Consider the following 16,460-nt stretch of genomic DNA (forward strand, 5'->3'; position numbering starts at 1 on the left):
TAATCAAGCCACCATTAACTTCAAAATCCTTAAGAAGAACAACCCAATGAAGATAAAATTTCTTCACCATAAAGGCATGGATTCTAAAACCCAACTACAATACCACTATGAGAGGATCAACCAAGGCTAACTCAAGCAATGAAATAAGAGGAAAATAGAGGCCTTCACAGCATGAGAGAATGAAAGGAGCCACTACAAGAAATCTGCAGATTAGTGATGGACGCTATCTGATGCTAATCCATCGCTGAATTGTTCAGCGACAGATTGACGATGGCTTAGCGATGGATAGCATCCGTCGCAATTCCTTGGCCGCTAATTAGCAACAGAACTGATCTGTCCCTACTTTCGTTGCTAATTTGCGATGGATTAACAAATGTCATGATCCGTCCCGAGTCCTTCATTAAATAAGCATTGATTTGGTTTTGCGACAGATACATATTCGTCGCTAATTCATCATGAAAATTTAATGATGAATACATATCTGTCTCTAAATTTTGTCGCCAATTTAGCGACGAATTAGCGTTGTATTATATTCCATCGCAAAACATCGACTGATTCAGTTTTAGAGACATATAAATATCAGTCCCTAATCTGTCGCTAAATTTACGACGGATAATTTTCATCGTCAAATACCGTCACCATTTTGCGACTGAATTTCTTTGGAAAATTCATCGCTGAATATTAGCGATGGATAATATTCGTCGCTAATCTATCACAAAAAAAATAAAACAATTTTGTTTGAAATATAAATATCGAGAAAAAATTTCTCGTTATACAATTTATATAGCTTATGTATAAAAACTAAAGTACATATAAAAAATACATATACAAAGTAGGTGAAACAAATTTAACACAAGTTATAAGTAAAACAAATTTAACAACCCAGTATAATCCTTGCCAAGTTCTAATTAGTTACAAGTGAACATATACAAAGAGTTTCGTTTGAAACAACAAGTATGTGAAACAAATTTAACACATGAAGCTACTCCTCACCAAGATTCGAAGCATCATCCTCTTCATTGTCTCGATCTGCCTCTCCATCCATGCCCCCATCAGCTCTTCTATGCTGATAATCTTCAACATCCTACAATAGAACCAAAATGTTAGTATTGATAAATAAAATATAATGAAATAAATTATATGCAATGCACATAATCTAAGACAATCAAAGTAACATGGCTGAATGACACATAGACTAGCAATAAAGTGAATGACATTAACAGGATTCAAAGGTTGTCAAAAATTTTTTATAGTGATGAAATCATGCTTATATCAGTTCTAAGGTTGTCAAAAAACTTTCATAGTGATTCAATCATGCATATATGTGTTATAAGACAGTAATTTTTTTTTTTAGTGATTCAATTATGCATATATGTGTTCTAAGGTTGTCAATTTTTTTTTATAGTGATTCAATCATGCATATATGTATTCTAAGGCTGTAAAAAAAATCATATTGATTCAATCATTTATATATTTGTTCTAAGGCTGAAAAAAAATTTCCTAGTGATTCAATCATGCAGATATGTGTTCTAAGGTTGTCAAAAAAATGTCATAGTGATTCAAGCATACATAAATGTTTTTTAAGGTTGTCAAATAAATTTCATAGTGATTTAATCATGCATATATGTGTTCTAAGGCTGTCAATAAAAGTTTATAGTGATTCGATCACGCATATATGTATTCTAAGGTTGTCAAAAAAATTGCATAGTGATTCAATCATGCATATATGTGTTTGAAGGTGGTAAAAAAAATCATAGTGATTCAATCATGCGTATATGTGTTCTAAGGGTGTCATAAATTTTTTTTAGTGATTCAATCATGCATTAATGTGTTCTAAAGGTGTCAAAAAAATTCATAGTGATTCAATCATGCATATATTTGTTCTAAGGTTGTCAAAAAAAAAATCATAGTGATTCAATCATACATATATGTGTTCTAAGGTTGTCATAAAAATTGTATAGTGATTCAATCATGCATATATGTGTTCTAAGGTTGTCAAATAAAATTTATAGTGATTCAATCATAGATATATGTGGTCTAAGGTTGTCAAAAAAATTTCATAGTGATTCAATCTTGCATATATGTGTTCTAAGGTTATCAAAAAAAAATTTTAGTGATTCAATCATGCATATATATGTTCTAATGCTGTAAAAAAAAATTTGTAGTGATTCAATCATGCATATATGTGTTCTAAGGTTGTCAAAAAAAATTTATAGTGATGAAATCATGCTTATATGTGTTCTAAGGTTGTGAAAAAACTTTCATAGTGATTCAATCATGCATATATATATTATAAGGCAGTCAAAATTTTTTATAGTGATTCAATCATGCATATATGAGTTCTAAGGTTGTCAAAAAAATTTCATACTGATTCAATCATTTATATATGTGTTCTAAGGTTGTGGAAAAAATTCATAGTGATTCAATCATGCATATATATGTTCTAAGGCTGTCATTTTTTTTATAGTGATTCAATCATGCATCCATGTGTTCTAATACTATTAATAAAATTTCATAGTGATTCAATCATGCATATATGTATTCCAACAATGTCAATTTTTTTTATAGTGATTCAATCATGCATACATGTGTTTTAATGCTATCAATAAAATTTCATAATGATTCAATCATGCATATATGTATTCCAACATTGTAAAAAAAAAATTATAGTGATTCAATCATGCATAGATGTGTTCTAAGGCTGTCAAATAAATTTAATAGTGATTCAATAATGCATATATGTGTTGAGGTTCTGAGTTGATAAGCATATACATATTAAAATCTAATGACATGAAACTTTATATATGTATTGAAATAAACGTTATACGCACCTGATGGGCACCAGAGCTCATGTTGAAGGCAGACAAAGTTCTCCTGTCCCAAAAAAAGTTGCACAACTCATTATGGACAAGGTTGGGTATGACTTCATGTAAAAAGTCACACATTGTGTCCTGAAGAAGCCGGAGAACACCATCCCAAGAAATAGCAGGGTCAATCGAATGCTGAGAGTTGATGCTGGCGGGAGAACTCTGAGAGCCTTGGCTGAAGGAGGTAATGATTGTTGTGGTGTTCATATTACTCCCAAACCCAAACACATGACTATTTTTGGGTTCACCGGTTGTAGTCACTCATGCTGTAGGATCAAAAAGTGGATGCTTAGTGGAGTCATCGCCATATCGCTCTACCATTTGTTGCTCGTATTACTCCTACAAAGTAATGATTACAGTATGAATTAATAATTAATAATTACAATGTTTATGATGATGTAATTCATGGTAACTTGTATCTTACAATATTTATTAATACAATAAATACATACTGTTGTCGCTCTCGCCTTCTCTGATATGAACTCTCCCGTGCTCTTACATTTATGTGTTTCAACAAACACATCTTTGTAAGGCACATTGCCTCTTTTTTCGGCTTCCTGTAAGGTTAAATAATAAAAAAAGTAATTAGAAAGTATGCAGAAATACTTATAAATTTAACAATATATATATATATATATATATATATATATATATATTGATGAGTTACCATTTTCTTCTTGTGGCTCCCTAAAGTCCTAGAACCACCTGTGTGTAGATGGGCATCAAGTATCTTCGCTCGGTTCTGTGCAGCCTTTGCTGAGCGGTTTTAAAATTCATGGCTCGCCCACTTGTCGCATATTGCATCCCAATAATCTGTCCAGATCTGCAGTGGATCATCTATCCCACCATCTGCTTTTATTGTTGCAGTCTTCATATTGTGAAGTATGTTGGCAAATCGATTGGCAGCCACCTTCCATAATAGCATCGCGTCCTGCTCCTCCTTCGCAGTGAAAAAGCGATTTGAAGCCTACAAATAATTTCAAAAAGTTAGTACACATGACTATAACAAAAAATTAAATATAAAACATGTTAGCTATGATAAACGATTATATACCATGAATGAGGATCATAATCTGTCCAACATCTCCTTTGGGTACTCTTTCCATTGAGCGACCGGTCCTAGAAGATGCTGAACTAGTAACTTCCTAATTTCTCGAATCACTTTTTTTTTGCTCGAACCTCGCACTGCATATGAATTGGTACACATTAACAATCGATATACACTATTTATAAGATAAGTATTGGATAAGTGACAATAAAATACTTAAGGTCGACTATCGATATACACTATTTCAATGAGTCATCGTGTGTCAAACTGAGAAGACCCAATATCCATATGACTCTCTTGGACTGTTATACAAAAATAAGAAAGTCCATGTACACATTTTATCTACATGTTGAGTAAATAACTTTATAGAATAATGAGTTAGAAATTCACACAATGCACATTTAAACTGATCAAATATATAATTATTTAAATGATCTACCTATCAAAGCATTACGTGAAGACGAAGACTGAGAATGTCTATCACTGAGCTGTGATCCTATAAAGACAATTAATAAATAAATTTTTTTATATCAACATATAAGCAAAAACATAATGAATGCCTATATTTAAATATAACACAAAGACATCTACCTAATGTTGTCCCACGGCTTCCACTTGGTCCTCGACTACTGGGTGCTCGACCACTGCGACCTCCATAAACCATATTCTAATAAATAAAAATGTTATTTGGATCAATTACATAACTCTTGATCTTAGCATGGACATGACATATGCATAAAATGTAAAAATTTAAAGGTTTCACATGAATCAATTTTATAACTATGCATGAACTGCGCATATACATGCTAAGTATACATGAAATATAACATGATATGCAAGATATAATATTAAAATAGATGGTGCATATGAAAAAGTGATGTGGTATGTATTATAAGATGTATTTTACTAGCTCGAGTATGCTTCATCATCACTTGTTTGACTTTCATATTCTTCTTCTTCCTCCTCTTCCTCTTCATCTTCTTCTTCATTTGGTGATCATCCACTTGGTATATCATTTAGATCACATTCTTCCATACGTGTGCCATTGAACAATGGAGATGTGACATGGAGACCATGTGTGACATCGTGACCATAAAAGAAGTCATACATATCATCTGATTGATAGTAATCACCCTCTTCAACAATCTCATCTTCCTGTAACTGATAATACTCGGGGTATAGTTTTGACTTCACCTTGCAAACTACCCACCATTCATTTCTATCTGACTTCCTTGTATTCAGATATGAAGTATAGTAAACTTTTTGAGCTTGCGATGCTAATATGAATGGTTCATATGTTTCAAACCTTGATTTATGATTCACCTCCATAATACATGAGGCTTTGTCGACTCTTGTTGCTGTGGGATCAAACCAATGACACTTGAATAAAGTTATCATGTTATTTATACTTAAGTAAGTCCACTCTATTATTTCTTCAATAACACCGTATTAGTCAAGTTCATTTTCACCATAACCGCTACCCTTGACACACACGCCACTATTCATCGTTGACTTGTTTACACCGTAGTCTTTTGTATAGAATCAATAACAATTTATGATGTACCCGTTGTAACATTGCACAACTTTGGTCGGACCATTTTGTAAATCACATATTCCTTGGTCATTAACATCACTATGGCGGACCTACAAGCATAAACAATGACTGTAAACACGACCAATTAAGTAATATATTGTTTTTTACACGAAAAGAATGCATGTCATCATCCTTACCAACTCTTTCAACCATGCTCCAAACTTATTTTCATGTTCTTTCTGTACTTCTGAATCAGTGAGATGTGGAAGTTCTCTTCGCAACTCCAGATCAAATTGTCTGCACTTAACAAATAATTATATTACCGAACCATGTACGTACATAGAGAACTTAGTGTAACATATTATATATACTTACTCGATGTAGTGGTCGATCTCTGAGCAATTAAAAAGGATATAGATTTATGTTGCATCTTGCTCTCAATCTTCCAAGTGTCTTGACTGACAAGTGCCAAAGGCATGCCCTAGTGTTTTAAATATTGATAGTTTGTCAGCCACAATAACTTGTTCTCCATCATCATTACGAGGTGAGCAAGTATAACATGATGGAATGTGAGGTTCAAAGTACATAAATGGGAAATTTGAAATCTCTTCTAAAGTGTACGCCTCACAAATTGAACTCTATACTCTTGCTTTATTTCGAACATTTTTTTTTAGGTCAAACATGCATCTGTCAATAATATATATCTCGTAATATAATAAATTCCCAATAACATTAGAGAGAAAAATATAAAAAAAATATATACCTTTCAAATGGGTATATCCACCGATATTGCACAGGATCACAAATCCTAAGCTCATATGGCAAGTGTATGATCACATGTTCCATAACGTCAAAAAATGCTGACAAAAATATCTTTTCTAGCAGACAAATAGTAGTGACAACAGAATCCTCGAGATTCTTTACCTCAATTACTACAACTTCTGATGCACACAATGTTCTAAAAAATCGACTCAACTCGAATAATACCCCATATATAGGTTTGTCTAATATATCATGGAATGATAGGGGAATCAACCGTTGCATGATGACATGACAATCATGGCTCTTCAACCCATATAATTGTTCTTCATCTATCTTCACAAGACCGAGCAATGTTAGAGACATATCCATCTAAAAATCTCAACTGTCTCAACCACTGACATACCTGTTTTACTGAATTTGGTCCAAGCACGTACATTGCCTTTGGTTTCAGTACTTTGCCATTATACTCTTGGAGTTCCAATTCTGGTCTTTTACATATTACTTTTAAATCCATACGGGCCTTTGGATTATCTTTCATTTTCCCTTTGACATTCATTACCATATTGAACATATTATCTAACACATTTTTCTCCACATGCATCACATCCAAATTATGGTGCACCGTCTGTTCAAACTCGTTCAAGTTTCGTTATTCGAAACCTTTTGTTTGGTCCCATGATTTCATGGCAAAAAAAAAATGAAGAATATTGTGGCGAGTATGATTGTTTTCAACATGGTGGGTGATCTGGACTGAAAGAAACATCTTCTTCAGAGACATCAAATTCAATTTCAAAAAGCTTCGTCATGTCTGATGTGTATTTGGCTCTTCAATTACATATATAGTAGAGGTGGGTTGGATGTATTTTGCTAACGTTGAATGGTGAATGTTTTCTCTCTCTAAAAAAAAGAGGATTGTTTTTCTCTCTCTCCTCGCTAGCGCCCTCTCTAGTATATTTAGAAAACATGACCAGCGAAACCAGACTTGTTAGGAAGCCAACGAGATTACGTCCTTGATAAAGTAGTGAGGATGTTGCCACTGTTATGTAGGTACTGCCCTATCTCGTATCTCCAAGTTATAAAGAACGATAACCCCCTTGAGTTATCCTTCTCCGTGGCCATCTTCGCAACGTTTTTGGTTTCCGTTGCTTCCATCAGCCATGCCCATTCCTTGCCGGAAGGCTCTGAGAAGGAGAAAACCAGGACCATCACCGTGGTCGTGGGACTCTTGGTCTAGATCGCTGTCACAAAGTTTATACATGACAGAAAACCCAGACGGGCAGCCAACTTTTTGTGCTTAATTTTCCGGCCATGGATAAAATTATTTCTACAATATACTCTTCGGATGCCGTTTGTTTAATTACTTTTTTGGCCAATTCAGAACGATTTACTCGAGTATCGGTATCTGTCGATTGGCCTGAATAGTTGTCCAAACGGATACAGGGACGATACCGATAATGACAACACTAAACAATTTTGCTAAGGCTCTACCACCCAGGTGGTATCCCATGGGGTCCTGTGTCAAGCTGAAGGCCCAGGATCGAATCCATGGCTGTTTTTCTGGTAGAGCCCGCCTAACCCCCCAGCTTGCCTTTCAAAAAAAAAATTACCACATCTCCATGGTGGTAGTTGATTTAAGGATTTGGAAGTGATATTTCGTATGTTAACGCTCTCAAATATCATTTCTCCACTTTCAAACAAAATTGGATGCTATGGGTACACTTTCATTCTTATGGTGCTCCGACGATGGGCTCTCAAACAGGGTTTGAAAAAAAATTGTCACCCCTCTTGAGTTTGTGACATTTGTCATTGTTTGTTGCATAGATTCTTATTTCAGACAATAATGCAGATGACACTAATTTTTAACACAATATCATAATAGACTTCTGAATTAAAAATATGACACACATGGCCAATTTATTGTTATGAAATTGATCATACTATCTTATAAAAATAGCGTGATCTTGCAAAAACTCACAAATATGCAAAAATTCTTTGCATATTCAAAATTACTGATTTTTTATTTTTTTTAAGAGTATTTTACCCTTTGCAACATATTTGCGTGAAACATTCAAATATGATTAAGATTACTAAAAGAAATTTGTAAATTTGTAATATATTTTTGTGAACCTTCTCATGTTCTTACAAATATATTGTGAACCTCCAAATATGATTAAAAAATCACAAAAAAAAAAAATTACAACATATTTGTGTGAACATTATCCTGTGTAAATGTCATGTGAATTTCTTTAATTTGATTTTAACCATATTTAGAGGTTTGCAACATGTATGTGCAATTAATCACAAGAAAGTTTGCACAAATATGATGTAAATCCCCTTAGTGATTTTAAGTATAGTTGTAGGTTCAAAACATATTTGTGCAAACATGAAGATGTCTGCACAAATATATTGTGCTCTTTGATGATTTTAATCATATTTGGAAGTTCACAACATATTTGTGTTAACTTTAAGAGGTCACGTAAGTATATTGTGAAACTCTTAATTGATTTTAACCACATTCAGAAGTTTGCAACATATTTGTGTGAATATGAGAAAGTCTGCGCAAATGTATTGCGAATCTATTAAGTGATTTTAACTATATTCAGAGGTTTGGCAATATATTTGTGTGAATGTCAAGAGTTTATAAATCTTCATATTTATTTTAACTATATTTAGATGTTCGTAATATATTTGTACCAATGTGTGGAGGCTTGCTCAAAAATATTATGAATCTTTTTGATGATTTTAACCATATTTTGAAGGTTCACAACATGTTTGTTCAGATATGTTGAGGTTCACACATATATGTTGTGAAGCTTTTTGATAATTCTAACTATATTTAACATTTCATAACATATTTGTGCAAAATTTGCACAAATATACTATGAAGAGTAAAATTGTCTTAAAAAACAAGAATTAATGATTTTAGATCTGTTGGAGATTTTGGTATGTATTTTAGGTTTTGCATGGTGTTATTTATATAAGATAATATGATCATTTTTTATTTTATTGTTTTCATGGAAGTTTTGTTTTTGTTTTTTTTTTCTGTCGAAACCATGGCGCTTGATTTTTTCTTGGCAACAATATACATAACATTTGATTTTTTTCAGGCAATAAGTTAGACAAGCGGTTAAGTTTTTAAGAAAAAAAATGATAAAATCGTTGGAAAAAAATTGGCAGATTTGTCATATTTCGAGTTTGAGTAGACTACTTTTGTCAGAAGTTTTTTGGGCTTGTTCAACTCATGAAATGGGAACGAAATTATGCCAATAGTGTCATGTACGTGTCGACAAGTCTGTCACAAAGACATGGACCAAATTGTTGACAGGATGTACCAAGTACTATATAGTCTCGTTGGGACACCTTGCTTTGGATGCCAAGAAAGCTGTCCCTTTTGTCTAGTAGGCTGAATAAAACAAATATGAATTAGTTGAATGTGAACACCGAAATTTCTTCGAAGCTTCAAAAGTCACCATCTGGGCATAAAAAAATATCGCCCTTCGAAAGTTACCATCTCCACATAAAAAACTGGTTTGGTCCCCCCACCGGATTAGTTGGTTCCCACGTTATCATCAAACACGGATGTCCGCCGGGTAGGGATCCGTCAGTCTCTTCTCGGCTTGCGAATCAAACACGCCCTAAAGTGTCCCGACAAAGGGTTTTGGCCAGTGGTTAGGGTGTCAACGGGCCTGGTTTACCTAGATCCGACCCAAACCAAATCCCAAAGGGTCTGGGTATATATGGTGATAAATAAGAAGACTCTATTAAAACCCGAGTCTGGATCCGAAGGTATGATTAATACATAGACCCAGTATAGTTTGTGAAATTTTATACCAAACTTGGACCCTGCTCTAGTTTCGATTAAGACCCATAATTTTTCAATGTAAAAATGATAAAAAGTATGGTTTTATGCAGTTTTTATCGGGTTCGGGTATGATTTTTCTTATAGTGGACTTGATTAGACCAGAGTTCTGACCCGATACTACAATAAAAAATTGGGTTCAATTTTGGTTTCACCCAAACCAAACCCGACCCATTGACACCCCTAGTTGTACGGGAGAGGGGATCCATGGAGCGCTTAAGTGGCCGGGTAGGTAATGCAGCCAATCACATAACAACATTCAATGTGAGACCTGAAGGCCTCATGCAATGCTGTCATGTTATTTGGCTAGTGTAAAAAAAATGTATATAATAGAGGATTGCTTCGCATTGTTCTCGTAAAAAACAGAGGATTGTTTTGCATATAGCTTTCAACGGAAGCAGATAGCATATAACTAACGGATCCATAAATTTTAACCTGCCCGCATCGTTAAATTTTATTACACGTTACAACTATTAACAAGGTTTATAAATTCTCGACTGCAGAATCCTCAATCTCATCCTCTTCCTTCGTCTCTAAGTTTTGTGCTCCCTCCTTGCACACACCTGAGTGAGTGGGTCCCAGAAATCCAACACAACCTGCATTCTTTCTCTCACACACGCTAGAGCCTCCTCTCTCTTACATTTAGAAAACATGACCAGCGAAACCAGACTTGTTAGGAAGGCTCGAAGAAGGAGAAAGCCAGGACCATCACCGTGGTCGTGGGGCTCTTGGTCTCGATCGTTGTTACCTTCTTGTTTAGGGACTGGATGGTTCTACCTCTCCAGTATGATAAGCATACCTTAAAATATGGTCTTCTTATTCCTATGTGTTTATACATCGTGAAATATACATTCAAATATAAATATACATTTCGATAACATTCTTAAACATTCATCCTCTCTAACCCTTTAAAATATACATCTATTCAAATATAAACATACACTTTAAACATCAATTCAAATATAAATATATACTAGTGTTTATGCATTCTGAAACATACATTCAAATATAAACATACACTTCTTCAACCTCCTCAAACATTCATTCTCTTCAACCCCTTCTAACATTCAACTTTAAACATTCATTCAAATATAAACATATACTTCAAAAAATAAACACACTTCAAAAAACAAACATACATCATCTTTAACCCTCCTCCCCTACATCATCTCTAAACCTATAATAAACATACTTCAAGAATGAGTACAATATGATAGTTAAAAAAAAAATTATAAAAAGAAACAATTATAAAAATATTAATGATGATGATAATAGTATGAGAATTCAGTCTAATAACTTACAGATATTTTAATCACATTATGATTGAAGACTAGATAATGATTTCAACTTTTTCTGCACTTTCATGAGAATTTAAAAAGAAATAAAAATAATATTAATAAAATATCTTTTTATATTCAAGAGGATATCAACTTCAATTCAATATATATAATCAGTTTCACACTAACTACAACATCTCATTATGATAAAAATTAATACACGCAAAATATCCTCAAACATATCAATTCAAATATACATTTCAAACATCCGCAAACATACATCCATACAAATATAAACATACATTTCAAACTCACATGGGACTGAATATATATTTGATGGTAGAACCACGTCCAATCATGAACCTCTATCGTAGCTTAAACTTTTGTCATATCTGCACTCTCATCATGATGTACATGAACCACCATCTACGTGGGTTTGGAACACACTCACATGAGACTGAATATATTTCATGGTAGAACCACATTCAATCAAGTGTACGTAGTTTGATTAGTGGTAAAAATTTATATTTTTTATTCATATAGTCCCGACATGGGCATCATATTCTACTGACAAAATTGACATGAGCATGTGACAATATTCAATGAATTGATCAATTCCAGATGTATAAGGTTCAAAACTTCTGTCGTAAATGTGTATTCATGATTGATTCATATTCACATATATTTCAGATTTGGTCAGATTTGGTCAACCTGACGCTATGGAGGTCAGATCAGGTGATATATCAAAACACAAAGATAAAATCCAACACCAAAAGAAATTGTGCTTTACACCAACGGGGGGCTCCGCGTGGTTGGTATGAGCAGTGTATGTCTTCTTGTGGTAGGACGTTTCAGGTTCAAAAGTCAGGTGGTATGTTGAATAATAACTGGTGGGGTTCTGCCTTTCAAAAAAAAAATATTTGTGTTCTGAGATATCACCTATCTGATCTCCCCGCTAGGGCTTATGAAATCGTTCACTGTAACCTTTTCAACCAATCGTGGGAAAAGTAACTCTCCACCTGCCAGTAAATGGACCCACCGTGCATCTGTTAACTTAACACTCAAGACTTGTCTTGCCAAATTTCACTCCTTAGAGAGAGAATTGATATCATACTTCCCTGTATGAAAGCAACTATACACAACCAACAGATTCTTTTCACTATTTAAGTTTTCTTTTTCTGGGACCATATACAACTCACTGTTTCCTTTGGCATTGATCAGTTCGAAAGCTACTTCTTTCAATATTAAATACTATCATTCTCAGTTACGTATTGGACAGTGAATCGGGTCTCTCTCTCTCTCTCTCTCTCCCTATATATATATATATATATATATATATATATATATATATTCCATGGAGAATCGGGTCTCTCTCTCTCTCAATGGAGGCAAGCTCTTTCTTGTGCATAATTGCGGTGCTTCTCTTAGGTAATGTTAGTCCCTTCAATTGGAAGATGAGATTAAGGCATGCAAGTAATTGCTTGGATTAACCAACTTCTTGTGTCGATTAATTTTAGGTACCCACGTAGAAGGTCTTCATCACGACGACTATCATCACCACCAACACCACCACCACCATCTACTAAAGCTCCTAATTAGGTTTGTATTTGGTGACTCCTATGTAGACACAGGAAACATATGGAAGCCCCTATCCAGTTGTTGGAAGGTTCCTTACGGCATTACCTTCCCCGGCAAACTGTTCGGTAGGTTCTCCGATGGCCATGTTTTGACTGATTTCATTGGTACTTTCTTCTCCTCCACCTCTTTTTTCAAGCTCCTAATTAGGTTGGATTCCTGTATTTTTCACTTTTGCATCTGTCTTTGCTCTCCAACTAAGAGATTCAGAAGAGTAGAGCCAGTGATCGGACAGAGCATCTTTCAAGGTACTCAACTACCGAAAATGCAATACGTGTCTTACGCTGCGTGCATGCACCACGTTTTGTGCTAACACGTTCGTGCGAGTGATTTTCGCAAAACCATGTTTCCAATTAGTGATTCTCTAGAGGAAAACGGTGTTATGTTTGTGATTTGCAAAAAAATGTTTTTCTAATTTGCCATTTTCAAGAGAAAATCAACAACAACAACAACTACTAGGCCTTCATCCCAAAACAATTGAGGTCGACAATATGAACCAACAAAGAAAATCATTATGGGTCTTCCACATGAATCCTTCTCCTCCATTCATTTCTATCCAATGCCATGTCCTCGGTGAGGTTCAAAGCATTCATATCCTTTCTTATCACCTCCATCCATGTCTTCCTAGGCCTACTCCGACCTTTTTTAACTAATATATTTTCCCATTTCTCCATCCTTCTAACTGGAGCATCATTAGGCCTTCGTCGAATATGTCCAAACCACCGTAAACGATTCTCTCTCATCTTATTTTCAATGGGTGCAACGCCTACCTCCTTACGTATCTCCTCGTTCCGAATCTTATCTTTTATTGTATTTCCACACATCCATCTCAGCATACGCATCTCAACTACACTCATTTTTTGAATATGATGTCTCTTGGCAGCCTAACATTCCGTACTATATAGTAAAGCAGGCTTAATAGTCGTCCTATAAAACTTTTCCTTCAACCGCAATGGCATGCTACAATCGCACAACACTCCAATTGCACTCTTCCATTTCATCCACCCAACCTTTATCCTATGATTTACATCTTCATCAATTTCTCCATACTTTTGAATGATAGATCCCAAATATTTGAAAGAATCATCCACCGGTATTTCGTGCTCACCAAGCTTCACTACACTTTCATCACTACTTTGTTGCTTACTAAATCGACATTTCATGTATTCTGTCTTACTCTTACTCAACTTAAAACCTCTTGCTTCCAATGTCTGTCTCTATAATTCTAACTTAGCATTAACCCCAGCTTTAAACTCATCAATCAAAACAATATCATCAGCAAACAACATACACCACAACACATTTTTTTGAATTGATCTCGTAAGCTCATCCATCACTATAGCAAATAGGAAAGGGCTTAAAGCAGATCCTTGATGTCATCGGATCAAGAGAAAATCAATGTTCAATAATTGTTTGTACGTTTAGCGACTGATAAAAAATGTCCATAATGATTTCGGATCCCAAAATACATTGGAAAGTGGGATCGGTTCAGATCCAGGACAGCCAAATTTTGCAAATTTGGCTCCCTGTATCTGACCTTATCATGTCTTTAGTGTGCAGAGGGCTGAGGGACGAAGTGGCTTGTTTTCAAAGCCTCAATACCTTCAAAGATACTACAATCACCACCGTCCATGACTTCAATGACATTGTACAAATGATCGCATCATCATCTCTTTTACTGGGCTCCACTACTGCAACTAATGGTGGTAATTGAAGCATGGATGGCAGAGATTTGAAAATGCAAAGAAATTTGTGTTTCGGCCACCCACGGCCACAGTCTTGGCTGGTGTGCAAAACCACTTCCAGGTTTCAAGTTGGGTGAGAGTCTAAATCATTTCCAGATTGGTGTTCAGTTGACTCTGGGGTTGTCAATCAATAGGTCGGGTTTTGTGCGAACCTAGGTGGGTCAAAACTCAGATTTGATTTGAGATGCAGGTACAAGGTCAGAAACCAGGTTCAATCGGATCTACTATAAAAAAAAACCCATACCTAGATCCTATAAAGAGAACATGAATCAAAGCCAGATCATACTCGATAAATTAACAAATATATTTTATCTATAATATTTTAAGTGTATTATATAAAAGAAGAATGCATAAAATATATACAAAAAGAGAAAGACAAATGAAAAATATACACATAAAATATAAAATATGATTTAAGTGTAATATATAAATTATATATATTTAATGTATAAATAATATGGAATGTTTTTTACACGAGTCATCTCGTGTTCTGAGATGAGGGGCTGAACACTAAGACTTGCTACATGCCCTGTTCAGTTCGTTGGGCTCGTTTAATATATAGCCCTACCTACAGGGTTTGGTGCGGGTGTGGTTCGGGCCAAACCCGACCCATTGCCAACCCTAGTAATTTGATATGAACGAAATGATGGTTGTTAGTATTCAATTTCAACCTAACGAAGCCCCTTTCTTTTACGTTAGAGTCAAAGTGAATGAAATCTCTAAAAACACCCTTAAAATCGATGACATTTTCAGGATATAGGTCTTCTCTTTTAAGGCTCTGTTTGGGAAGTGACCACCGGAGTTGTTAGTATATATATATATATATATATATATATATATATATATATATATATATATATATATATATATATATATATATATATAGTAGCTGCTATCTACTTTTCTAGCTAATCGTTGTACTAGAAATATGAGAACTGAAAATTATGTGAACTTTTTTTTTTTTTTTTTTTTACAAATTCGACCCTGTAAATATGTTCAACATGGTCCCCTCGTGAGTAATCATCTATTCGATAAAAAAAAATGCACGACTTTTAGATGCTTAAATATTTACAAAAATCTTAGGCCATATATTGATTTTAAGTCTTAAGAAAAATATGTTTACATGTCGTAATTCCGCTGATCCAAGAGCATGTTCCTATGTAACCAAGTACGTAATCACGTCTGTTCAATATCTCATTTTCCTTTGTTGACCTGCACTCACAATATCCAAGATCCACCCTAAATTTTTTAAATTTTCTTGCAGCTGCCCATCTAGGGATTCCATCTCCTATTCCTTACAGAGTGAGACGACTAGCCCCAAGCCGAAAGTGATAACGGCATGAATTTTGCTGATGGGGGTACTGGTGTGTTCGACACATACGCTCCCCTGCCCAATATTACGACACAGATCAACTACTTGGAGCAGCTCATCCAGGACGACACGTACCACCAGCGTCAACTGAGATCGTCGATGGCTCTTGTCTCGGTTGCAGGCGACGATTATGTCACCTGTATTTCAAAAATGGCACCATTGAGGTACAGATTTTGAACCAAATCACGAGGACTCGGAAATGCTACACTCGTATAGGATCTCGGTTAGGGTAAACTTGGTTGTCTCAACGAGACTCAGTTTGATCTTGAATTTGAAAATTAGATTTAACCGGACTGGTGTAAAACTAGGTTCGGTCGGAAGTTTTGAATCGGAATTCAAATCTTCAAGGAAAGACTAGATG

The 16,460-nt window shown here is 34.8% G+C and overlaps 1 protein-coding gene across 5 annotated transcripts in view; it reads left to right on the forward strand.

Annotated features, from left to right (window-relative positions):
• Positions 1 to 11,397: 11,397 nt before the first annotated feature.
• Positions 11,398 to 16,460, forward strand: part of LOC149848558 (GDSL esterase/lipase At5g03610-like) — a 34,861-nt gene continuing 29,798 nt past the window's right edge. For 2 of the 5 annotated variants that reach the window (XM_089996080.1, XM_089996096.1), the window contains exons 1-2: positions 11,398 to 12,775; positions 12,865 to 13,050. In XM_089996080.1, the coding sequence (XP_089852206.1) occupies positions 12,730 to 12,775; positions 12,865 to 13,050 (232 nt within the window). In that variant the 5' untranslated portion in view covers positions 11,398 to 12,729. Of the gene's footprint in view, positions 12,776 to 12,864; positions 13,231 to 16,460 lie in introns of all 5 variants that reach the window. The other 3 variants (XM_089996089.1, XM_089996063.1, XM_089996071.1) reach the window with 3 other exon arrangements.

The sequence above is a fragment of the Nuphar pumila genome, chromosome 1, assembly GCF_984573655.1.
Source record: "Nuphar pumila chromosome 1, dmNupPumi1.hap1.1, whole genome shotgun sequence".
Taxonomy (NCBI): domain Eukaryota; kingdom Viridiplantae; phylum Streptophyta; class Magnoliopsida; order Nymphaeales; family Nymphaeaceae; genus Nuphar; species Nuphar pumila.